General features: G+C 39.8%; 1 protein-coding gene across 1 annotated transcript; it reads left to right on the forward strand.

The window, feature by feature from the left end:
- Positions 1 to 4,306: 4,306 nt before the first annotated feature.
- Positions 4,307 to 25,787, forward strand: STARD4 (StAR related lipid transfer domain containing 4). The gene is made up of 6 exons (XM_089492317.1): positions 4,307 to 4,447; positions 8,971 to 9,090; positions 11,697 to 11,746; positions 13,503 to 13,629; positions 18,009 to 18,123; positions 19,891 to 25,787. Exons 2-6 carry the CDS (start codon positions 8,986 to 8,988, stop codon positions 20,115 to 20,117), a joined length of 624 nt encoding a protein of 207 aa, XP_089348443.1. The 5' UTR covers positions 4,307 to 4,447; positions 8,971 to 8,985; the 3' UTR covers positions 20,118 to 25,787.
- The last annotated feature ends 72 nt before the right edge of the window (positions 25,788 to 25,859 follow it).

Consider the following 25,859-nt stretch of genomic DNA (forward strand, 5'->3'; position numbering starts at 1 on the left):
TGAAAAATGTTTTCTCAACACAAACCAGAAAATGACCTAGCCAAAGAATGAAATAATTAATTCTGTACTTTTCACGTCTATGTATCTTTTTCTCTACCTTCTGTTTCTAGGCATTTCATTCTATTCTCCCTTTCACCTGGTTATCAGTCTGTTCCCTTCTTCATTCAAAACACTGCACTATTAGGGATTTGAGGGAGTATCTTCTGTTTCTTCCCTTAAGATTTCGTAAGCATCTGCCAACCTTTGGAATATCCCAAATCTGCTGATACCCATTCCTTACGTGGCTAAGATTAGCCATTTCCCGAGCTTCATGGCTGGGAAGTGGCTTGAAACTCTATTTCTACATGCTTCAAGACTAAAGTGTACTGAGTTTGAATTTTGTCACCTTTACAGATGCTGTTGTTCCTCTTGCAGTGTATAATGTGATCAACACAATTGACTCTAAATGGGACATATTACTGGAGGAAAGGTCTAGCTATTGCTTCAATTGTCCTAAATTGTATTATTGATTGTATGCTGATCTCTTTGGATATATGGTGGGATATAAATATTTAACTAATAAGTAAAACACATAAAAAGTGGCTATATGGAACAACAACAGATTCTTTCAGTTTCCAAGAGTCAGTATTCACAGGCTCATAGAACTGGGAAGCCAAAACATTCTTTCTTTAAGCCTAGCCTAATTCACAGTTGTATGAATAAAATGTTTTCTCCTGAACTATATTCCAATGTAAGTACTGTACTTTAATTCTTTTTTTTTAAAAGGAACCATCCCCTGGTGAAAGGCAACAGTGCAGTCTGTCATGGAAGCACTGATCTCCTCTATTCTCTCATCCATCTAATATAATATGATTTATTTCTATTCTGCCTTTTCCTTGCGGAATCAAGGCAGATTACAAAGCAAAGGGAGGAAAATACAAAGTACACCCCCCACCAATTACATCACAGCAAACATAATACAATAGATTCATTATACAAGAATTTAAAAAATAGATAGAAAAATACAAAGTACAAAAAATCCAAAATACATGACATAGCATAAAAATCGAGCCTTTAGCATGAACATAAACAGTTATGTCTGTAGGAATTTTTGTTCTTTGGAATTGTTTTCCTTTGCTTCCTATTTTATATTCTTTGTTACATGCCCCTAGGTTTTACCCTTGACTTATCCACGGATCATATTAAAATCCGTAATTTTGGCCCCAAAACATGCCCTCGACTTATACATGAGGTCGACCTATAGTCAAGTATATATGGAATATCCTCTAATACTGCTATTTTTTTGTTTTGACTTCACAGTTTGGATGAAAAACATATTTTAAAAAGATTCTGCATATTTTCTCTATGGCTGCGTTGTGATCTTGTCTTCTCTCCCCGCTCCAAAGCAGAAATTAGCATTACTGTATTGGAGAAAACAGTATCCTTCACATTCTTTTCCTCCACAAACCCATGTACACAAGATGGCCATAACATTTTGTTTCTTTGTTGCATTATTATTATTATTATTATTATTAAAGTCATCACAAAGAAGCATTAATGCACTTTTTTTACTTTTGGGAATCTATCGACAATGCATTATCGATATCACGCAATTGCATGTGATAATCATTCGCGCAATTACTCGCCATGTTCGTTTTATTTGCAGGATGCTTTAAATGAACTTTAACCTCTCTTTAATGCAGAAATTAGCCCCAGTGTGATAAACTTATAAGACTGTTTCTTCTGATGGAACACAAAGAAGCGATAGAGGCTGCAGTATTAAGGCTAGCTAGCCACAGTTTGGACTGTGGGTGGGCAGGTACAGTTTTGCATGATTTTCTGTGAAAAAATTGCTACAAACAATTGTTATCAAGCATAATAACCAACAATAATAAAATATTACATAACAATAACTAATTAAATAGTAATAATGATAAAGGCAAGCACAGCAGGCAAAAGCCTGGCACAGAACCTCTCTCTATATATTTTAATACTGTAAAAGTGGAATCCTTCAATCTGCATTCTGAAATGGCACCTGTCACCTCAGTCTTCTGCACTTTTAAAATTTATTGATTATATCTCACTTTTTCTCCACCAGAGATAAAGTGCACAGTTCTTCTCCTTCCCCTGTTATTACAACTATAGAGATTATCAGACGAGTGGTTCTTCTCCTTCCCTTGTTATTACAACTATGGAGATTATCAGATGGGTGGGGGAAAGCCAAGAGTAAAAGGAATATTCCCAGCAAAGAAGACTGCGTACTGAAGTACTGGGGAATGGTTTGTTGCTGGACCATTCCTAGATCTTCATGGGTTGAGTCCTGGGTAAGCGCAACATGATCTGAAAATCTTCAGTGTGATCCATGACTTTGCTGGGAGTATGCCTTTTTTTCCTCTGGTTTTCCCCATCTGATAATCTCCTATGTGAGAGATAGCGTGGCGTAGTAGTTTGAGTGTTGGACTGTGACTCTGGAGGCAAGGGTTCGAATACTGCTTGGTCATGAGACCCACTGGGTGGCCTTGGATGAATTGCACTCTCTCAGCCTCAGAGGAAGGCAATGGCAAGCCTCCTCTGAACAAACCTTGCCAAGAAATCTCTATGATAAGTTCTTCTTAGGGTCTCCATAAGTCAGAAATGACTTGAAGGCACACAACACACACATCCTGTGAGATAGATCAGGCAAGGAGAGACAGACAGGCCCTGCCCAAAGGCCTCTCTTGGCTTGTTGCATACTAGAACTCCCAAGATCTCCCGCAGTCTATCTCAGTGATTCCCAAACTCTGGGACTCCAGGTATTTTGGTCTTCAGCTTCCAGAAGCCTCAACCATCTTTGGGATTCCAAGCAGTCCAAAACATCTGGAGAGCCAAAGTGTGGGCATCTCTGGTCTATCTTATTTCAGCACCACAGGGCCAAGCTCTAGCCAGTGTGCCACACATTTTAAGCTGTATCATTTCTGCATGACAGTGAGTTGTGGCAGTGAATTGCCCTCAGGATGGTCTGGATTTATAGCAGGGGTAGGCAACCTATGGCCCGTGGGCCAGATGCGGCCCGGCGAGGCCTTGGGACTGGCCCCAGCCTGGTCCTGCCGCCGCTTGCCGCCGGGGCCTTTGGCCTCTCGCGCAAGGGCAAGGGGCCTTTGGCCTATCAGGAGGAGGCGGGCAAGGGTGAGCAAGCGGTGGGCAAGGGGGGCAATTGTCTATAGAAGCCTCAGAAACATGCATTTATATTAACATTTTTTTAAAAAATTAGCAAATTTTTTCACGTGTCTTCCATTTTTTTTAAAAAAAGTGTCCTCCATTTGAAAATTTTGTCTTACATTTGTCCCGGTTTATTTATTTATTTATATATATATTTAATTTTTAAATTATTTATTTTTTGGCTTCGGTCCCCCAGTTGTCTGAGGGACAGCAACCCGGCCCCTGGGTCAAAAAGGTTGCCTACCCCTGATTTATAGTGACCCTATGAATGAGAGACTTCCAAGTCACTCTTATCATGAACTTATCATGCTCAGGTCTTGCAAACTCAGAGCTGGGGCTTCTCTGGTTGTGGGGTGCATCTACATTGTAGAAATAATAATGCGGCTTGACCCCACTTTAACTGCCATGGCTCCATGCTACAGAATCCTGGGATTTGTAGTTTGGTGAAGCACTTTGCCCTCTGTGGCAGAGAAGGCTAAGGACCTTGTGGAACTACAAACCCCAGGATTGCTGAGGATGGAGCTACAGCACGCCAAGCCGTATCATCTGTGGCCTATGGCCCAAAACACACTGCAGAAATAATCCAGTTTGAGACTGCTATAACTCCCTTGGCTCAGCGCTAAGGAATTCTGGGAAATGTAGTTTTTAGCCTCCTCTGTCAGAGATAGCTCTGGTGCCACAACCAGCTACAATCCCCAGGAATCCCTAGCACTGAGACAGGGCAGTAAATGCGGTCTCAAACTGGATCATTAATATTAATATTATCAGACTGCATCATTTCCACAGTGTAGATGCCCCCTGAGGAGACTAGTCACAGTGGAGTTTCCTCTTCTGCCCTAATGTCTTTCTCAAGGACTCAATTGACCACATGGAACAGATTTGAGCCTAACAACACATGACGTCACCGCCCTCCCCTCCCGGGTTGGTCCCTCTTTCCCCACTTTGTCACTCCATTTTCATATTGGCCAATCGCCGCGCCTCGTCCCGCCTACCTCACCGCCTCCGCAGCCAATGAGGACACAGCTCCTGTCGTCCGTTTCGCAGTTGACATATAGAAAAGAGGAGGAGGAGGAAGATGAGGAGGGGGCGTGGCTTCGTCCAGGGTTTTCCTCCTGAGGCCGGGAGGAAAGGCGCCTGCTATTGGCTGGTGGAGGGATGCCGGCCGAGCGCTGATTGGCTGACGGGATGAGTAGCTCGACCTGGCGAGAGGAGAAGGCGAAGGCGAAGAGAAAGGGAGAGGGAGAGGAGCATCGTCGGAACCGAAACCCAGGTGAGGAGACACGGGTCTCAGCGTCACGTGTGAACGTGTTCCAGAGCAGAGTTCGGGTTTTTTTTTTTTGAAAGTATGGAAAATATGACCGCAGGAGGGTGGCTCCTGTCTTCCCAAGGCTCCCTTGGGGGCTGAAAGTGAGAGGAGGACCCTTGAAATGATGGGAGCCAGGGCCAGAAGGGGAGGGTGGCATCTCCCATTGAGAGCAGGAGGGAGGAGGCTGGGGTCCCAAACATCTGGGGAAGGCGCTGTTTATGCATTTGATTTCTAGGCCGCCTTTCTCCCAGAAACGGACCCAAGGCGGCTCACAAAGAAAGATTCCAAAAAACAGATGGCAATAAAACAAGTAAAAGTTAGTCAGATTATACATTTCATGACATGTCCTGGTTTCAATATAATATATATATATATGTGTGTGTGTGTGTGCGCGCGTGTGTGTGTATATATAAAACTGTAAGCCACTCTGAGAGCCTTTGGGGCTGAAGAGCAGGGTATAAATACTGTAAATAAACAAACAAATAACACACACACACACACACACACACATATACATTATATATATCAATATTATAATATATATGTGTATGTGTATAATATATATTATATAATACTGATATATATATATATATATATGTATAATATGTATATATGTGTGTGTATTTGTATATTATTTATTTATTTATTTATATACACTATTTATACCCTGCTCTTCAGCCCTAATGGCTCTCAGAGCAGCTTATATATATATATGTGTGTGTGTGTGTTAACAATATAAAATGACAAACAATATAAAATTACAAACATTAAGACCACAATACCCACCATTATAAGGAACAGTCCCATAGAAGTGTTTTCCCATAGAAAAGCCACCCCATGATTACACATGAAAAGCTTGCTTTTCTTGCATATTCTTCTGGTGTTGCACCTTCTCAGGGTTTCATGACACTCAGATAAGCAGATAAACCCCAAAATAGATATTGAGGTTGTGCTCTTCTTCAATGGATTGTGGCTATTCTTATTCTACGAAACTTCCTTATATAGTGTAATATTACTTATGGTGACATATATGTATATATATATTGGTTATTTGTATGATAGAATACAGCCGCATTCCCACTTACAAATAAATTGCATTGCAATCCAAATCAATAGATCGGTTTGGTAGTGGAATGTGGTTCACACTCCATTTGTCCCGATCGCATTTTCTTGCTGCAAAATAAAACAAAACAACCTACTTGTGGTTCACATTGACGAATGAATCAATTCAAAATGGAGGCTGAGATTTATGGCACTATATAAATAAACATTAATAAAAATCATAACAGAGTAGAGAGATCTTGTAGTGCCTTTGAGACTCACTGAAAGCAATAAGTTGGCAGTATGACCTTTCCTAGACTTCAGTCTACTTTTTCAGATGCATTTGGTCATGCTACCAACTCCTTTCTTTTAGCGAGTCTCAAAGGTACTACAAGATCTCTCTACATACTGATTCTTCAGACTAACAGGGCTACATCTTTGAATAACAGAGAGTCTGACATGCCCAAGGTCACCCAATTAGTTTTCATGGCCACACTAGGAATCAAACCCTGGACTCCCAGTGGCCTAATCCTACACTCAAACCACTACATCACACATCAGTGGTGTTGTGGTTTGAGTGTGAGATACAACAACTTGAAGGCACACAGCAACAACAATAACCATAACAATGCTTTTAAATAATAAAGTTGCAGATTGCAGGGAGTCCTGATGCCTGGCAGAGACAAATCTGAGAGGGAAATTGGGGTGCCTGGTTGACTCTTGCATTCCCATCCCACAACTGCTTCCCCTCGATAGGCCTTTCATTGCATGTTTGGAGAAAAGATACCAATATTCTCAGTTGTTTTTTATTTGTCCCCTGCTTCTGCCTTGCCAGTTAGACCATGAAACCTAAGCCAGGGTGAGTGCAGGGCAAGCACAAAAAAATAAGATGGATGTTGTAAAAGTTGTTCATGCAGAATAAGGGCTGTCAGTGGTTACTGTTCAGGACTGTTGTTTTATTTGACTTTCAGTACTGGAGACGCTATACTTCTAAATGCTAGTTGCTAGGAATGGGAAAGGAAGGTGCTGTTTTGCAGTGGCAAGTGGGACAGGGATCCAGGATCTGTGCTATCTTCACTTTAGAATTGCTGTCTTGGGTGCTGAACCCTCTCTTCAAAATGGGTTTAGTGCCTTGGCCAGCACAAAGTTCAGGCTTTGATTCACCATGCCACTGACGTGGAAGCCATTATTATTATTATTATTATTATTATTATTATTATTATTAACTTTTATTTATAAAGCGCTGTAAATTTACACAGCGCTGTACATACACTCTCTTTAATTAGACGGTTCCCTGCCCTCAGGCTTACAGTCTAAAAAGACACGACACAAAAGGAGAAGGGAAGCCATCACTGCAAACTTTCTATCAGATTTTGATCCTGATAACAAACACAACACCCCCCTGAGAACACAGTGCTGGATCAAATAGGCCTTTGGGCAGCTGAGCTAATGGTGCAGTTTTAAAGAACTGGTCTAACAGAATTTGGTAGAACTTACTTCTGAACCAGCATCTTTAGCATTATGTTCAGGTTAGCAAAAATTAGCTGGATAAATTACTAGAAGACAGTTTTGTACATTCAGATAAATAGGATTGAACTGCTTAATTGATTGTTTTAGTCAATTAATTTTTTAAAAAATGTCCCACATAATTTTAAAAATTTAAAATATAGTATATTGAATCATACAATCATAGAGTTGGAAGAAACCTCAAGGGCCATTATTATTATTTTATTTATTTATATCTTGTCTTCCTCTCAGTACAGGGACTCAAGGCGGCTTTATAAAAATAGCAGATTGCAAGCTTCATCTCAAAAGATTCTTCCTCCTCTTTCCTTGCATTTGTTTTAGAATGTTTGTATTGTATGCAAATGTATGTATGCAGATTTCTTACTTAGGCACATTGTATTAGCTTTAAGCTCCATTCATAGTGATGAGTTTTATTTCCAAGTAATCCTGCATGCACTGAGATGGCTCTGTTTCCGTAGTCAAGTGATAGCCAACTTGGCAGAAGCAACCTAAAAACAGAGCTTCTCCTTTCTGAGTCTGCAGCCTGTATCTCTGCTGTTTTGTCCTCCACTGCAGTTTCATTTCCCTCCTGAGGAGGAACTGTAAAAGCAGCTTCATAAATAATTAATTTACACAATCTATTTACAGCGCTATGGGCCTGGAAAGGAAGGGCTTCTTTGCACATAGTGATTTCCTGTGCAGAAAATAATAATACCTGGGAAAATCACATGCATATAGTCATGTGCACTGAGCAGACATGTTGTAAAACATATGGATGTGTGTCTATCAGTGTATATGTGATGTACACATGGCTGTACTGTGCAGAAGTGATATCTTTGTAGGAACCATCAAGTGAAAAATGTCTTGCAAAGATGGACTGACTGAAAACATTTCAGTTTCTGTTGTTAAGAGATGTAGCAATACTACTAATTTAATTCTGTTTTCATATAACCCTTTTCTATGGTTTTAATTGTACTGTTTTAATCTTGTAAGCAGCTCCAAGTCCCAATGTTATGAAAAGGGTGGGGTATAAATAAATACACTACTACTACTACTAATAATAATAATACAAAGAAATATGGATCAATTTTGGTGTCTGGTTCTGACTCAAGGACAGATTACGCTTTCCCATTCTTGCATCCTCCAGATGTGTTGGACCACAAGCCTTTTCCCCCTTAGCAAGGATATCTGAGGGTGGGGGAGCCTGATGTAGACCATCAGCATAAAGTATTGGATTCCAAGTATTGGATCAGCCAGCTCTCCTTGTTTTCTTCTGTCATTTCATAATCTCCTCTGATTTAGCTCATCTGGTCTGATGTCATTTTTGGCCTATTCTCATGAGTCACACACTGTCACCCTGGCTGTCATTTGCTTAGTTGTTCAGATATCACAGAGGGATATGAGACTGAAGCCATGCTGTTATTTAAGAGTGGGCTCTAGTGAGGTGGTTTGAGTATTGGACTAGAACTCTGGGAGACTGGAGTTCGAATCCCCACTCAGCCATAGAAACTCACTGGGTGACCTTGGATGAGTCACACTCTCTCATCCTCAGGGAAGACAACAGCAAATCTCCTTCTAAATAAATTTTGTCAAGACAACCCTATGATAGGGTCTCCATATGTAAGAGCTGACTTGAAGGCACATAACTACAACAAATGGAAATTTGGGTACCTGAATGCTAGGATCTATATGTAACATGTGCAAAATTGGGCTACTTTTCCTATGCCAATACATTGTGGTTTTAAATGGGTTTTTTTGTTAGTATAGATGCTTTTAATTGTAAGACACTTCAATAAGAAACTGTCTTGGTACATTGGACCTTTTAAATGAATCATATCTGGAGATAAGTTGAGGTCATTCATGGTAAGAGCAATTATCAGGAAACTGAGAAAAACAAATAAATTCTTCCTTTGTAATCTTTGCCTCCTGCTTTTCTATAGGAAATAAAAAAAAGAATGGCAGACTTTTCTGATGTGGGTTCTCTGGCTACAAAGCTAAAAAATACCGTCATCCAGTACTACAACATTGAAGAGAGTGAGTGGAAAATTGCTAAGAAAACAGTAAGTTAATGTGGCATAACTTTGGCAGGTTCATCTGCTTTGATAAGAAACCATGTGGTGGTTGATGCTGTAGCTCAAAGTACAGAGCTGAAAATTTACTTTTGATGGGATCAGAAAAATAGGACAACAGATGGGAGTGATTCCTAATTTTTCCACAAAATGTGGAGCACTGAAGGAAAGTGTGTGGTGTGGTGGACAAGGTTTAGGGAAGTACATTCTTTTTTACACCTGACAAAGATTCTTTGACTGTGGCTGAGAATGGAAATCAAGAGCTCACATAATTATAATATTTTCCTGGTATGCAGAGTTCTTCTAAATTAATCTTAGCAGTACCTTTGCACCTTTGAAAGTAGTATACCAGCTGCATCTGTTCCTTGAGAAATCAGATCTGGTTCCAGTGACACATGCCTTAATTATAGCCTGTTTGGACGACTGTATTGCACTCTGCATGAGGCTGCCTTTGGGAACTGTTTGGAAACTACAGTAAGTTCAAAATGTTCCAGCCAAGCTGTTGATCAGGGTTAGTTATAAGGATCATGTGAGCCTTGTTGAAACTGGCTACTGGTTCATTTCTAAGCAGAATTCAAAGTAAATAAATAATTTAATTCTGCCTAGTTAAAAGGTGAACTGTGTTTTGGATCCTATCATATTAATACAAATTTTTCCTGGCATGTTTTTCTAGCATCTAAGTATTTGTGTCAACTGTGTAGCGGTGGTATTTACACAACACTGATGCTTTGTTACTAGTAAGCTGCGATGTTGGGACGACAGAGCTGTTGACATGCTTCATCCTATGGTCTTGACTGAGGAGGAATGCTTTCTCTTGTGTCTTGATTTGCTATTATTGTTGATTTATTTAAAATATTTCTGAATTACATTTTGAGCTGACATATCCCCAAAACCACTCACAGAATCTAAAGCTGAAACAAAAACATATAAAATGCAATACATTAAAATATTCAAACAATTAAAACAGGAAAACCGGAATAGTGACAACTGCTGAGTTTACATTTAACTAACAGCAGTTTGCAACACCCAGGGACCATTTCACACACTATGGCCCGTTACAGACCACCCAAAAGGGGCAGTCTTGGGCCGCTGCCGGTTGCAGTGCGGGGAAGCCGCTGCAGCCAAACCGCGCGACTCCCCCGCGCTGTAAAAAAGGAGCGCGAAAATCGCGCTCCTTCCGGCAACCCGGAAGAGACGTCACAAGTGCCAAAGCACGCACTCGCGACATCTCTTCCGGGTTTAGACATCCGGACGCTGAGCGTCCGTTATGTCAAGATGGCCGCGTCCGTCTGTATAGGGTGCCGCCATCTTGCCGTATGGAATACGCGCGAGGGGCAAGGCACGTCCGGAAGCACCGCCCCTCACGCGTATTCCTGGCGCAACGACGGCGCCGCTTAGGCCCGTCTGTAAGGCGCCTATGATTCCATTTGGTTCTGTCCAGTGGAATCTTGGGGGTTATAGTTTTGTGAGACTCTAGAACATTTTTGCTGAGAACTCTAAATATAGCTCCTTAAAAGGCAAATCTGGCATTCTATAGGATTTCACGATGGTAGTTAAAGTGGAACCATAGTGCCGTAATTGTATATTGTGTAAAGGACTCTGATCTTTAAGGCTTATTTTAAAACAGTCAGAGAGGAAGCAATGTGCACACTGACTAAGATCCTATTGAACAGTGGCAGAAGGGAAATCTTCATCAGATGCTAGTGATTGCCATTGGCAAAGATGGCTGTTTACTTGCACAATGGTGTCTGGGGTGTCTTGTATGAGCAGCAAATATATCAACCCACTTGTGCTATGTTTTGTTGTGTGAGCAATTTGATCCAATAGGATTTTGGCTTTCCATAAGGATGAGGCTTCCACTGAAAAGACCCCGTCTCTTGTGTGTACCACCTTCATGGATCTTACAGGTGGACATGTTAGATGGATATCTGTGGTTGATCGTAGGGGCCTAGAAGCTTTTTTTTTTATGGATACAGTCCTTCAGATAACTTAGTGTCAAACCATTTAGGGTTTTATTTTATTTTAATTTATTTTTTATTTACTGTATCACTATACCTCCTTTCTCCCAGGATGGGACTCAATGTGGCTTCCATAACTAAAGGTTGCAACCAGCACTTCAAATTAGTCCTGGAAGCCTACACTGGCACTGGTACAGAACTGTGGTACAAAAATTAGACATTAGATCTCTTTGTCTTCAAATGTGACAATACTTTTGTGGGGGTGTGAACATTAATCAAACATTTCCTAGGTGTCTGCAGCACAGAAAATGTTGGGACCACTGGACTCAACAGTCTGTAAGGACATACACAAACCTATATTCAATATACTTGTGTCTTCAGTTGGTTAGTGAGTGAAGAAAGATAAATGGATTTATTTTAAAATTTATTTATTTTTAAAAAATGACAGTTGAAGTAATGTTTGTGTGCTTAATCAGCTTCTAAAAGATGTGTATTATCTGAAAATTTCCTTCTGGTAGGCCTGTTGTTTAAAATGTATTTTATGACATCTTCATTTTATTTTCATTTTCAAAGGAGTAAATAATGATTGATAAATGTTAATGGAGTGTAAAAACCATGATTCTTAATTTTCTTCTACAGAAGGATACAACAGTTTGGCGTAAACCTTCAGAAGAATTCAGTGGGTGTCTGTAAGTTACTATTTTATAAATATAATTTCTGCTAGATAGGTGTATCTGTTTGTGTTTGTATTTGTGCTTGTGTGTTACCAAATTGTAGCAGCAGTGGCTCTTTCCTTAGTGCATGCTGTCCTTAGACACTATGACCTCCAGTGCTGGATGCTTTTGGCCAACAACTGTCCACAGTTCAGTCTAATATTCTCTACCTGTTTTTTCTCATAGCGATTCAAGCTTAAATCTAATAAACTCACTGAATAAATGGTACATAAGTATTGCTATGTTCTTATTAATTCAGCGATTCTACTTTAGCTGGGTTTAATGGTTGGATTCAGGCCTTGGTCCACCGTTCTTGAACTTCAACTTCCAGAAGCTACAGCCACTTTAGCCAATGGTTAAGGATTCTGGGAGTTGTAGATCACCAGCATCTGGGAACCCAAATTTGGAAATCACTGCTCTAGAGGCTGAGCAGACATAATTGGCACCACAGTACTGCTAATATTGAACCAATAATGTATGTGGCACAATATTAACATTTTCATCACTAAATATTGAGGACCTTCAATAATTTTTGTATTCTTGTGTGGTTCCCATTCATTTTAACAGAGTTTGTGTGGACAGACTTGGTGGATCATATCTTTAGTGAACTAATCTTCCTAACTATTGTTGGTAGAATCATAGAGTTGGAGAAGACCACAAGAGCAACTGTTCAATAGGATCTTAGCCAATGTGCACATAGCTCCCTCCCTGACTGTTTTTAAATAAGTCTTAAAAATCAGAGGTCTTTACACAATATACAATTACGGCACTATGATTCCTCTTTAACTGCCATGGTGACATCCTATAGAATACAAATACAGAAGTCTTACACTCAACTGGGGGCTAATTAGTGCCCATAAGGCAACTTGATGGCAAGTTGCATGGCCTTTATTCCATCTAATTCCTTAAAGGGTAGGGACATTCTTTTAGTTGTGTGTTATTCTTGCCATTCTCTGTGGCTGAGTAGACCTTATACTATCATTCCTTTGGTGGAATAATTTTGGAGACTTTAAAAATTAAAGTGAATTAAAAAAAAAAAACTCTGAGAGAATAAATTCCTGCCCTTTGATTCAGAGCAAATAAGTGGAATGCAATGTGACATCTTGCTGTCACTGTTCATAGAGAATAATCTTTTGCTTTGAAAGAAGGAGATTGTTTAATCTGAGAGAAAGTGCATCAGAGTTGACAAGGAGGATAATGCTCCCAAATTTCTAGGTTGTGCTAATAACAAAATTATAATGACAAGTTGAAGCATGTCCCAAGGTGAATGACCAGAATGGTGAAAGATCTGGAAACCATGCCTTATTAGGAATGACTTAGGTAGCGGGGTAAGTTTAGCCTGGCGAAGAGAAGATTAAATGGTGATATGATAGCCATGTTTAAATATTTGAAAGGATGTCATTTTGAAGAAGCAAGCTTGTTTTCTGCTGCTCCAGAGACTAGGACATGGATCCAAACTACCAGAAAGTAGCTTCTAACTAAACTTCAGGAAGAACTTTCTGATGGTAAGAGCTTTTTGAAAGTGGAATACACTGCCTTGAAGTGTGGTAGAGTCTCCTTCTTTGGTTTTGATTGCAACTTCCTGCATGGCAGGGAGTTGGACTGAATGGTCCTTATGGTCTCTTCCAAATCTGTGATTCTGTGACTTACATATTTGAGCTCTCTTACTTCAGGTCAATGAAAAAAATTTAAAAGTCATAACATTTTCATTGTGCTAAATCTGGTTCTATAGCTACAAAACACAAGGAATTGTAGAAGATGTTACCAACAGAATAGTAGATCATATCCGCCCTGGACCTTATCGACTACACTGGGACAGTCTGATGACCACAATGGAAATTGTTGATGAGTTTGAAAAGGTAATGCTTTGCCCATCATGTGTTCATAGCTAGGAGTTCTGTTGATTTATTAATTGAGTCTTTGGTATAGCACTTACAATGTTTTAACTTCTAATGGACAGTAAAAAAAATTAACATATATGCCCATGCATGTACATGCTTTGTACATAATCCTCTGAGCAACATTCCCTGCTACCTTGTCCTAAAGCAGGGATGGGAATCAACATGACTTTCCAGATAATAATAATAATAATAAGTTTCAAGTTAACATTTATTGTACTAGCTGAAGGCCATGACAAAATGAGCTTATCAAAAAGCATAAAACATTTAACATTTAAAACAAAAGGCACAGAATACAAAGGACAAAAAATGTCCCAACATTTAATGTGCAGGTAAAAATAGTTAACTGTTAAAAAGGACAAAAGGAAAAAGAGACACCTTTCCTGGATATTAGTAAACATATATAATATAGTCATAAAATCTAATTAATACTTAGCGTCTTCCTGGCAATTTATGGCGATTTTATTTAACTCTCTCTAATCTTTTTTGCAGCCATGGCAAAAAGAGCCACTCTATGTGTTACATAGTCATTGGTGTCACTCAAAAGGAATTGGACCGAATTAAGAGTAGAGCTCCCACTTTTGTTTATCACCAAGGGTGTTAAAAATTTCTTTCTAGGGTTGCTGTACAATGGACAAATTTACAAGTAGTGAACACTATCCTCCACCTGAGGCTGACTGCAGATGCATAGTCTGTTCTCAAAAAGCACTTTGTTGTAGCATCCGTCTAGAACTGCAGTAGTCATTAATTGAAGTCATAGTTCAGTGAAGGCAATTCTTAAAGTAGGCAACTTGAGTTTAGTCAAATATCTGGCTCTAAAATGTTCAATCTTCAAAAAAGAGAACCAAAAGGAAAATTGTGGAGTCCTAATTGATTGCAGATCTTTTCTTGAATCAGCCCAAAAAAGGAATTCTCTTAATTGCCTCTTATCCATGCTAATAACAGCGTTCAACTCAGAAAAGTTATATTTTTGTAAAAGAATTTGAAAATTTCCAGAACTGGTTGTCGCACATTTCCAAGTAACACAATGCTGGGAGACGATTAGTTGATAAGGTATCAATATGTTTAAAATATCTTATCTGTGTAAAATATATTCTTGTTTTAGCTGATGGGCATCCAAATTCAGTGCGCAAAAAATGTGCAGGAGTTCCATTTGGTAAAGTACAGAGCTTTCGGAGAAATTTGTTTTGTAATATTTCTAAGGCTTTGCCAGCGTTGATATCTGATCCCCATATTTCTGCACCATAAAGCATCTGGGCAATGACTTTGCTGCTGAACATTTTTAAGGCAGGTTCAATCAACTGGCCTCCCTGGTTGTAATAGAATTTCAACAAGGCTTTGACTCTTTTGTCAGCTTTCAGTTATACTGCCTCCCTTTGGTTTTTCCAAGAAAGGGACTTCCTGAAAACTATGCCCAGATATCTGAATAGTTGGGTTTGTTCTATGTTATGTTGGTCTAGGATCCATTTGTGCTTTGGAGAGTTTCTGCCAAATACCATTACCTTGGTTTTGGAGTAGTTTATTGACAAGTGTTCTTGATGACAATAGATACTGAAAGCATTCAATAGGTTTTTGAGACCTAAATGAGATAGGGAAATGAGCACTAAATCATCTGCATACATGATAACCAGGGAAGGGAGAATCAGCTGAAGATAAGAAAGATACCAGATCATTCATATAGATGTTAAAGAGGGTAGGTGCCAGAAGGCATCCCTGTTTCACTCCTCGGGTTGTTTTTAAGAGTTCTGTCAGGGAACCATTTAAACTGACTCTAACCCTCATTTCTGTATGGCTATATAGTTCCCGTATCAATCTTAAAAGTCTGATATCAATCCCTAAGATTTGTAGCTTTCCCCATAATCTATTTCTGTTAATAGAATCGAAAGCAGCTGTAAGATCAATGAAAGCTGCATAGACATGTTTCTTATTTTCCTTGGTGTACTTCCTTACAACATGGCTTAATGTAAAACACTGATCTATAGTGCTGTATCCACTTCTGAATCCTGCCTGTTCTTCATATATGACTTGCTTATTTTGTAGCCAGTCCGTTAACTTGCAAAGCAAGTGTTGAGCATATAGCTTTGAAGTAATATCAAGTAAGCTGATTGGCCGGTAGTTTTGTGGATCATTCCTGTCTCCTTTCTTATGGATTGGAAAAACAATGCTCGTTCTTCCATCCATGAGGCATTTGTCCTGAATTGTTTAATAATAATAAAATATTTATTTATATCCTGCCTCTTCCGTTTTAGGGATAGAGGTGGGTAACAACAAAGTTTATACAATACACAACAGTAAAAACAACAAGCTCCACAAGACCCCAGCCCAACCCTCCCTCCCAAGTATAAAATTAAACAATAAAACATGGTTAAAATATACATAACAATACATCAAAATTAATAAACAATCCATGGATGAGAAAAATAATAAGAGGCGGGGTGGAAGAGGGAGGAGCGGGGATATTGTTGGAATGCAGCTACAAGCAAGCTTAGCTATCACAACCAATGGTGAGAAATGCTGAGAGATGAGATTAAACAACATCATGTGGGCTGCACAATTTGTATTCTTGTACACAAGCATTAAGGGCTCAAATGTCTGGTGCACTAACAAGAGTTCTAATAACAGGACTCACTGGGATACTGAAACAGCAAAATAACCGTGGCTTTGGCATTCTTCAGTAAAGCTCTTGCTTCTAGGGGAACTGAAATATTTTGTAATGATTCAGTCAAGACTCAGGCCTGTTACAGACTGCCAAAATAAAGCTGCTTCGGGTCTCTTTGGAGGTATGCTATTTAAATGATGCATGGGTCCTAAGAGTCCGGAGGTTGTGCCAAAGCCACACTCCATTCCTAAGCACTGGAGTGCAGCTTTGGTGCAGCTTTCGGATTCTTAGGATGCATGCATCATTTAAACAGCATACCTCCAAAGAGACCCGAAGCAGCTTTATTTTGGCAGTCTGTAACAGGCCTCAGTAATTTTAAGCACTAGTTTCAGTGTATCCTGAGCCACTTAAATTTAAACAGTTTAACATTTTTTTACCTCACTTAGAGAGCTAAGCTTATCTCACTCCCATTGTGACTGATGGAGCTTAAAACTCTAGCTAGATCCTCCCGATTCTCCTAAAACAGGTGAATTACAACTCCCTGATGGCCATACTGGCTGGAGTTGATGGCAGCTGGAATCTAGCTATCTGGAGGGTTCCTCACTGCTGCCTTTAACACAAAGCATATATTCTTTTGAGATACACACACACATACAGTTACTAAAAACCTTGCAGAGGTTGCAGCTTTGCACTTTAATGTGGTGAACTGAATATTTCTTCTGAACAGGGATTGATGAGCTGCAAGCGTGTCACAATGTTCAAAGTCTCATTGCTTGGGCAAGGAGTGACCCTCAGCAGGACTGTCCTGGTTTCAGCACAGCTTCTTAATGAGTCCTGGAACATGAACAAAGGACTCCCCCTCCCCAACCCCCAAATAGCCTGCCGATTCTTCAACAGTTATGGCTTTTTATACTTGCCAGGCATACTTAATTATGACCCATGTAACTTTAATCCATTTTAAAAAGAGACTTTTTGTTGCATGCTGCATTTAACGCTTATACATGAATCTAAAATGAGCTTTCTTACAGATGTTTCTTATTTAACAGAGTTCAGATTATTTGTCTTAGCAAGTTTGGTTAATCATGAACATTTGTAGGAAAGTGGATTTTTCTCCAGTTGCAGACCTAGATATTTTATGTAGGTTGGGGAGGGGGTGGGATGGAGTTGGAGTGGGGTTCAGTTGAATCCTCATCAGCCATGTACCAATATATCCTTTTGATGGGAAAGTAGAAGGGTGAATTAGAGCAGTGGTCCCCAAACTGTGCCCTTAAAGAGATTTTGGACTTCAGCTCCCAGAAGCCTCAGCCATATTAGCCAATAGTCTGGGATTCTGGGAAGTCCAAAATCCCTTAAAGAGCACAGTTTGGGGACCAGTGGATTAGAGCTACACTGTAGTGGCTTAATTCTAATAACAAATAATTGAAGGTGCTTTAGATAATCAAGCTAGATGAGACAAAAATGCTTGATGGCATGTTTATTTTGCCTACATTGACTTGAATTAATAATTACAGCAGACTTCAATCAAGATTGGGACCAGAGAGAGGGAGGCTTCATTCTCCCTCTTCTTGTGCTGTTTCCACCACAAATGTCCCAATTTCCTGATCCAAAAATCATTTTGGGGTTGAGAGCATTTTTAGAAAATATATTCTAAAGAGACACAAACCATGACAACTAAAGGAATAGTTTGTACAATGTCTGGTATGGCTGTAAACACAAGTAGCATTTTCTGATCACTTTGCAGAGTTGCTGTCTAATGCGTTATACCACTGCTGGTCAGTTGTGGAACATCATTGCACCAAGAGAGTTCATTGACTTCTCCTGCACAACAGACTATGAAGATGGGCTTCTCTCGTGTGGTAATCTCTCATTAACCATCTTTTGACATCCAACAGTTCTGTTAAGATTCTTAACTTTTTTTTGTTGTTATGGACCCCTTTGAAAAAAATAATGATCCCTTTTCTCCAGAAAACTATACACATAAACATATACACACAAGATTTTATTTAGTTAACTTTATTGCATTATAGTAAATTGATTTCTGTCACTATGGCTGGTTACAGACCGGCACTTGGGATGTCCGCAGGACGTCCCATTTTAAAAAAGGGGCATCTCTTCTAGATGCCCCTGGCTCTAATACGGACTCTGTCTGTAAAATATGGCGCCGGCCGTTCCACACGGCCGGCGTCATCTTTACGTATCAGACGCTGTGCGTCCGAACGTGTCGCGGTGTCTGTGACGTCGCGAATGCGCCCCTGGCGCCTCGCGACGTCACAGAGGCGCCGCAAGAAGAAGCTCCATTTTGGAGCTTCGGTCCGTGCGGGAGCCGCGCGGTGTGGCTGCTGCGGCTCCCGCACGGAGCAAACAGCAGCGGCGGCAGACCGCCTCAAAGCGGTGGTCTATAACCCGCCATAGACTAGTCTCTAGTAAAACCAATACAAAGAACATATGAAAAGACTAGATTCTGCCCTCAAAAGTCACTGTGTCATGAAGAATCCTAAGTAAAACTGAAAAATTAAAGAAAAAAAATTGCTTCCATTTCATGGACCCCCTAAAGTATATTCCTGATTCCCCCAGTAGTCCATGGGTTCCTGCTGTATAATTTGCCAATAATCTTCTGAAAATGGCTGATAGATTCTTGTTTGCAACAGATGATTGGATTGTTGTCACTGGTGTTCTCAAAGTTAATTTCATGAAGAATATTCTATTCTCAGCAAATTGAAAGTGCTACACAAAAGTCACTTAGAGTAAAGGAAAATTTACTTATAGTTATTAGACTGCATTGTTTGGGCTATTGTGGCAAGCAAGATATTTTAGGTATGAGACCAGTTTGCCAGCTTTTCTCTGCAACATGGATCCCGTGCCTTTTGTAAAATATTGAACTGGCGATTTGGGCAGGTACCACTTTTCCCATTGCAGCAGCTACTTTGATGGAAGAAGAGAGAATTCTGCCTTTGATGTTAATGCTACTTAGGTGGGAAATCCAAACCTACATTCTGCTTGAGAGATTGAATAGGGTAAAGATAGAATTAAAATATAAGATTAAACATTGACTTAAAAGATCTCCTTCTCCAAACTTTGTTATTGAAGAAGGATGGTTTGGAGGAGATTGACAATCTCCAAGATGTGAGATAGCAAGAGAGAGAATGAGGGAAAACAAGAACAAAATACCCCTAATCTGCAATTCTATACTCACTTAACTTGGAATTAAACCATCTTGAACTCAAGAGAACTTGTGTCTATGTATCTTTGTAAATGATTATTCAGTTAATGAAGGAACTTCTTGGGACTCAGGATTACCAAATGATTTAATAACAAAAGCCCCAGTTTGTGTAGTCCACCACATCTGCATCTTAAGCAGCAACAGGGGCAATTTGAAAAGTTGGCAAAGCTATCAGGCCGGCAGAACTGGTTTTGCACCTGCAAGAGACCTACCAGTTCCTACAGGTCCTCTTCCTGCATCAGTTGCTGCTGAAATTGCTGGTTGTCTTTGCTTGTGGGGTGGGTTTGTCCAGTATTTGAACGTTAAGCCTAGTGAAATTTTAAAAAATCTGCCGTGTGGACAGAAGCAGGTGTATTTTTTATGTGAGAGTTCCAACTCATGATAGTGTTTCATTTTAAAACAGGTATCAGCCTGGATTATGGCGAAGTAAGACCGAATTTTGTCAGAGGTTTTAACCACCCCTGTGGCTGGTTCTGTTTTCCACTCAAGGACAATCCTAGACACAGCCTTTTGATTGGCTTTATCCAGACGGATCTGCGTGGAATGCTCCCCCAGTCTGCAGTGGACACAGCTATGGCTAGTACACTAACTAACTTTTATTCTGATCTCAGGAAAGCTCTGAAAGCATGAATATTTCAGCTCTGTGTGATCCCTTGTTCTGCTCCATACTGTAGATCCTGTTCTGCTCCACACTGTAGCTATTTCAAACTAGAGTTTAGGAGAAATAATTTTTGGACCTCAGATCCAAAACAGTAACTTTTTCTAATCTCTTTTTGAAATGGATGTTTGATTGGAAGTTTCCTGCATGAAGATATTTCATGTATTCCATATTGGTGCCAGTAGTCCCATTTGCACAGGCCAGTTGGAAATGTTTGCTCTGATGTAAGACTTGTTGAGTTCCACTTCCATGGGACTAATTTCTTGGCAAGTCTGTTTTCCCCATTTGGATTGTAGTCCTGAAAAATAAAACCACATGATGGTCCCAGAGAATGCCTGGGAAATGCACATGCCCAGATGGATGATTAAGGTGTTCATTACTGTTTTTCTAAAATCCATACCCTTTTTAAGCTGAAGTAGCAGAGTCGTGTTTTCATTTTATTCATGTCAAAATGAGCCCTGCTGGATCAGAAAAATGACCCAGCTGCCTTAGCATCCTGTTTCCCACAGTGGTCAGCCAAATACTTTGGCTTAAATTCAAAACGAACTGGCCTATGGCTCAATCTTGATGATCTGTCAATGGACATGCATTCTGGGTCAGCAGGGCTGATAGCTTTTACAGATTCCCTTGCTGGATTGGGGTCTTTAATTGACGACCACATCTTCATGTCCACTTACTTACAAGATTCATACATTGTGAGACATCCACAATGTGGGTAAATGGTCAGAGGCTGCCAAAGTTACTTTTTGTGACTCTTAGCACCTCCAGTAGAGTCCAAAAAGTAATTGTTCCAAGCTGCTGGATGCACATATTCCCCTGCATTGCACTATACACAGGAATGTGTACTATCAGCTGCTGCCTTGGGCTGCACATGTGTTGTTACTGGTGATTTTATCTGGATTAGGATACAGGTATGTTCACAGTCTTAGGAAACAAATGACACAGATGAAGTCTAGTGTTGCAAAAAGCTGAATGAGCACAAAAGTTTTGATGATCTTGATACATTCAGTAATTTTCAATTTAGTTAAAATATATTGTTAATTTTAAAGTTACAAAGAAATCTGCATTTAGGATGCTTATTTAGGATCTTGAGCATTATACAGAGTTTGTATAATTGAACTTTTGAATTGTTAAAATTTCTCCTTCATTTGATAATTTCTGAATGTTACATTTATTATAGGAATATAAAATACCTTTGTGAACTATACATTTCAGGATCAAATGCTGATGTTTGCAAAAGAATTTAAAAAATATTGCACTCGTACGCCATGTTTTCATACTGAAGTGTATATGGGGTGTGAAATAGGCTTCACTTTTATCCCAGAGCAGGAGTGGGTGGCAAAATATGTTTGAAAATTTCCTCGGACTAACTTGAGGTTGTGCTTTTTGAACAGTTCAGGACCCTTGATCGAGGGGAGTATACAAGTAGCAATTTTCAGGTAGAAAACAAAGAAACTTATATGCACTGCTCTGTAGAGTTTGCCAAAATGGATTGTGCTTGTAAACATTGATTGCTAGGATTTAAAGTGAATGCTGTTGAGACAGAAGTTGAGATTCTTTTATTTGCAATCATACTGTAAAGCAAATTAGTGTCCTTCATTAAATAGGAATAGGAAGAGGCTTCCACACCATGCAGCTGTCATCCATAGCACATGCAACTGGAATATAGATAGGATCACCTCATAGCCCTCAGTGCTTGCTCCAGTTTTCAAACAGAACAGGGAATACGGTTGGAGTCTTGTAATACCCTTCTCAGTCGCTGGAGCCCTTCCCAGCATATCCTGTGGTGGTGACTGTTCTAGTAGAAAGACTAGAATTCTATTTTACATGAAATTGGACTGAAATAAAATCACTTGACTAAACAAGACATCACTTGACTAAACAATATGAATGTCTATTTACTTCAGAGAGAGTCTAAAGATCCATTTGTGGGAAGGATTTATGAAGCATGTGTGCATTTCTTTTTTGTGAGGGAGATGAGAAGAATAGAAAGAGAATGTTGGTATACATAAATAGCCAGAGTCCTAATGTTAAAATTTTCAACTTTATGAAGTTGAAGAGGGTCATGGAGCAGTTTTATGGCTATGTATGTGAACTTTTAAAACACTAAAATCTATAAGTGTGGGTGTGTGAGAGAAAGAGAAACATACATATTATTATGGTGTGAGGACTGACCCCCCTCACACCTTAATTTCCCCAATGGCAGTGTTGCCAAAGAATTACAACAGCAGGGATGAGCTGCAATATCATATTACTCATATTAGGACTTTTAAAGTACTACAGAGTGGGGCAGAAGGAACATGAGCTTTTGAGCTCTCCAGAAGTTTTTATTAGGCATAGTGGTACAAAAATTAGAAAGCTGGATATAGATTTGTGCCTTGGTTGTCTGGGATTAGGGAATAGAATTAAAATGGCCTCCTTCCCCCTGGAGTGATGCAAGTGTGCTTTTAGCGTGGGCTTGCTCCATAGCAAATACAAAGTGAACGCTTTTGATTAAACTCAGGTAACAGATTGTAAATGGCAAACTGCAGTAAAATAGTAACATCTTTTCAAGATATATTCAGAAACCATTGCTTCCAAAGTAAATCTGATCTATGGCAAAATGCCCTGATTAACTATAAATGGGCCTATATACTCTAAAGGCACAAGATCCCATATGATCTTGGAAGCTACACAGGGGCATCCTTAGTTTGTACTTGGACAGGAGACTGCCAACAAATCCTAGGTTATATTTCTGACGAGAAACCAGCAAACCCATCTCTGAGTATTCCTTGCCTAAGAAAACCCTATGAAATGTTTTGGGTTGCCGTAAATTGACAAATGACCTGAAGGCACATGTGCACACACACACACAAAACTGTTGGGGCATAGAGAGACGCACTGTGTCCCAGGCAGGACGCCATGAGAAGGCTCTTGGAGAGACGTCTGCCAAGGCTTCAGGCAGAGAAAGAAAAATTCCTCCCACACAGGCTTCAGCCTTGAGCTCCTGGCTTGCAGAAATAAACACTGCTGGACAACACGGCTCTCACTCAAACAAGAGGGCTTTAATTCACTTGTTCCAAACTATTTACAGGATTGCACCAAACAGCCATCTGGATACTCACACCTCTATATACAAATAGACAAAGTGCTACGCCAGTTACCGACCACAACAACCCAACAACGGAGCTGGTCACCTTCTCTCTTATATAGGTGGTCTTCTGTGAAGTCATGTGGTGTCTTGCCACCAATGAAACCTTGCTGGTTTCATCCCCAGGGCAGGTTGCATCATACCATTTCCCATGATGCACCCCTTGACTCACTTCATCTACTTGCATGTTGCATCAATGTCCCATGATGCACAGCTTCCAAATGCTGACTCATACACACCTGCCACTTGAATTGTAGTTACCTCTGCTCCAGTTCCACCTAGTGGCCACATCCATGTCATTTCAAGGCCATGTGCGCCACATGGTCCTGACAAAAACTACAAACTGTGTGTTGTAGTCCTTCAGGTCAAAAGGAATGAGCTGAGATTGAGCTAGAGTGACTGTGAGGGATAGACTGTGGCTTTCAAAATACGTTGTTTCCCAGCAAACCCAGGCAACATTACTAAGGGTCAGGGGTAATGGAAACTGTGATTCTTGTGATTCTACAAACCTTTGGAGGACTTTCAGTTCTCCACACCTATGCTAGATGGGAGCAGTAGCTATTTTACATTTGTTCAATCATGCCTGTAACAGTGTTAGAATACCTCACAGTTCAAGATGTAGAATTTCTCAGTTTATTGTTGCTAGGACTGGATTTCTGGTTCCTTAATAAGGCGTCCTTCTCTTAGGTTTATAGAAACAATATCTGAGAATTAGCTTTCCTTCTAACATAACGATGATCTCAGTCTCAACCCAGCAATGGTACGTCTCTAAAATTGTTATTGGGGAGGGTATACTGCAGGAGAAATGACATATAACATGGTCATTGTTGCATTTGCCTCTTCTAGAAGATGGATCAAGAAAAATCAGAAAATAGTTCCTGCTCTACTCAGTATCTCTGAGTTTGGGAATGTTACTTTTGGGACTACAGTTCCAAGAATGCCCTAGCAGTGCTATACCCCCCCCCCCCCCAAAAGGTAACATTTCCAGGTTCTAGTTTCACTTTGAAATAAAAGCAAGCAGTAGGAAGAAAGAGTAGCTTCTTAGTGAGTAAGAAGCTCCATTGAACACAGTGGGGGTCCCATATTTAGCTCCCATACATAGGGCTGGGCCTATATGAGTGAGGAGCAACCATGCACTCTCTCTGTGTGTTTTCTTTTTAAAGGGCTGGACATATTTAAATATGCAAATAAATGTTCATTTTTTTGTTTGCTCTCAGTTGCGTCGAAATGCTGATCCAGGAGGTCTTGTTTCATAAGGCAACACTGGCGAATGACTTCTATGCCAGTGAGGTAGTAAATACATTCCAGGTTTTAGTTTGAAGTTGACATTACAGGAGTTATCCAAAGTGCTGGAGTTATTTTAAAGGCTGGTTTGGCATGCTGATGATCTCCTCTAAAGTTTGAAGTGAACCCCCTGTCTCTGTTTCAACAAACTATTTTCAGTAGTAAAAACCTTGATGGAGAGAACCTGGTAATCCTGCTTCCATACATAACCTTGGTTTTAATCCTTAAGAGACAAGAGTAACATTCCATTAGATATATTGTATCAAATTGTATATTATTATTAGCAGCAGCAATACCTATTGTTGCAGCTAAAATAGTCAAGCATGTGAAATATATACAAAAAAATCAGTGTAGTTATTACAAGTACAAAGCTGTCAAGTTTCAGTTTGTAAAAGCATTCTCTTTCAGTGGGGCTTCACAGTGCTTACCTTCAACTGGATGGCATTCAAAAGTTGAGTCAACATTTTTTTAGAACAGTTTTATTGTAGTATTTATGAAGCTATTCTCAGGAAACTTATTTTCTGGACTCTTATTAATGGCCTTGAAATACAGTGGTCCCCCGGGTTACGAAATTAATTCGTTCCGCTGCCCTTTTCGTAACCCGGAAGACTTTCGCAAGCCGAATTGCCATAGGCGCTAATGGGGAAAAGCCGCGATTTGGTGTGAAATCGCGCCGAAAAGCACCAAAAGTTTTTTCGTAACCCGAAAAAACTTTCGTAACGCGGAACAGTTTTTTTTAATAATTTTTTTTCGTAACCCGGGAATTTCGTAAGGCGGCGCATTCGTATCCCGGGGTACCACTGTAATTCATTTGAGAGCTTCAGTAAGATATGATCTTCTGACAGTTTTGCAGTGACTTTTTTTTAATTGTCAGTGTGCTTAGATGATTTGAACAGATGTTTTAAAATTCACTTGCTGGCACAAGTGACCACAATTCTGCTGAAGGTAAAGAAATTGCTTTTGGCCATCAAGGTGATGCCTAAACTGAAAGACTGTGAGGATTGTGGTGCATTTCTATTTCTGTGCTGTAACTAGTATGGCAGTATTTATATAAGATGTTTATTATGTATATTAAAGAATTAAGTTCAAAATATTTTTGTGGTTTTTTTCCCCCCAAAATAAAGAAATCAAACGGGTGTCCGCCATAGACATACAAATTTATTAGGCTTCATTGTTCTGAGCAAAACCATAGATTTATCTAACCCAGTTGTACCTAATCGGATTTGCTGTGGCTGGGAAGGCCTTGAACAAACATCATTTTGAGTCTCCTTATCAGTGATTCTGTTAAGTCCAAGTGGGA

This window comes from Sceloporus occidentalis, unplaced genomic scaffold, assembly GCF_023333645.1.
Source record: "Sceloporus occidentalis isolate IW3139 unplaced genomic scaffold, rSceOcc1.0.p SCAF_1, whole genome shotgun sequence".
In the NCBI taxonomy this organism is placed as follows: Eukaryota; Metazoa; Chordata; class Lepidosauria; order Squamata; family Phrynosomatidae; genus Sceloporus; species Sceloporus occidentalis.

Bases quoted from the DNA above. Each gene is read 5' to 3' on its own strand.
- STARD4 (XM_089492317.1), top strand. From the start codon at position 8,986: ATGGCAGACTTTTCTGATGTGGGTTCTCTGGCTACAAAGCTAAAAAAT. The intron at 13,630-18,008 runs GTAATGCTTTGC...ATCACTTTGCAG, and splicing joins TTGTTGATGAGTTTGAAAAG to AGTTGCTGTCTAATGCGTTA. The intron at 18,124-19,890 runs GTAATCTCTCAT...ATTTTAAAACAG, and splicing joins AGATGGGCTTCTCTCGTGTG to GTATCAGCCTGGATTATGGC.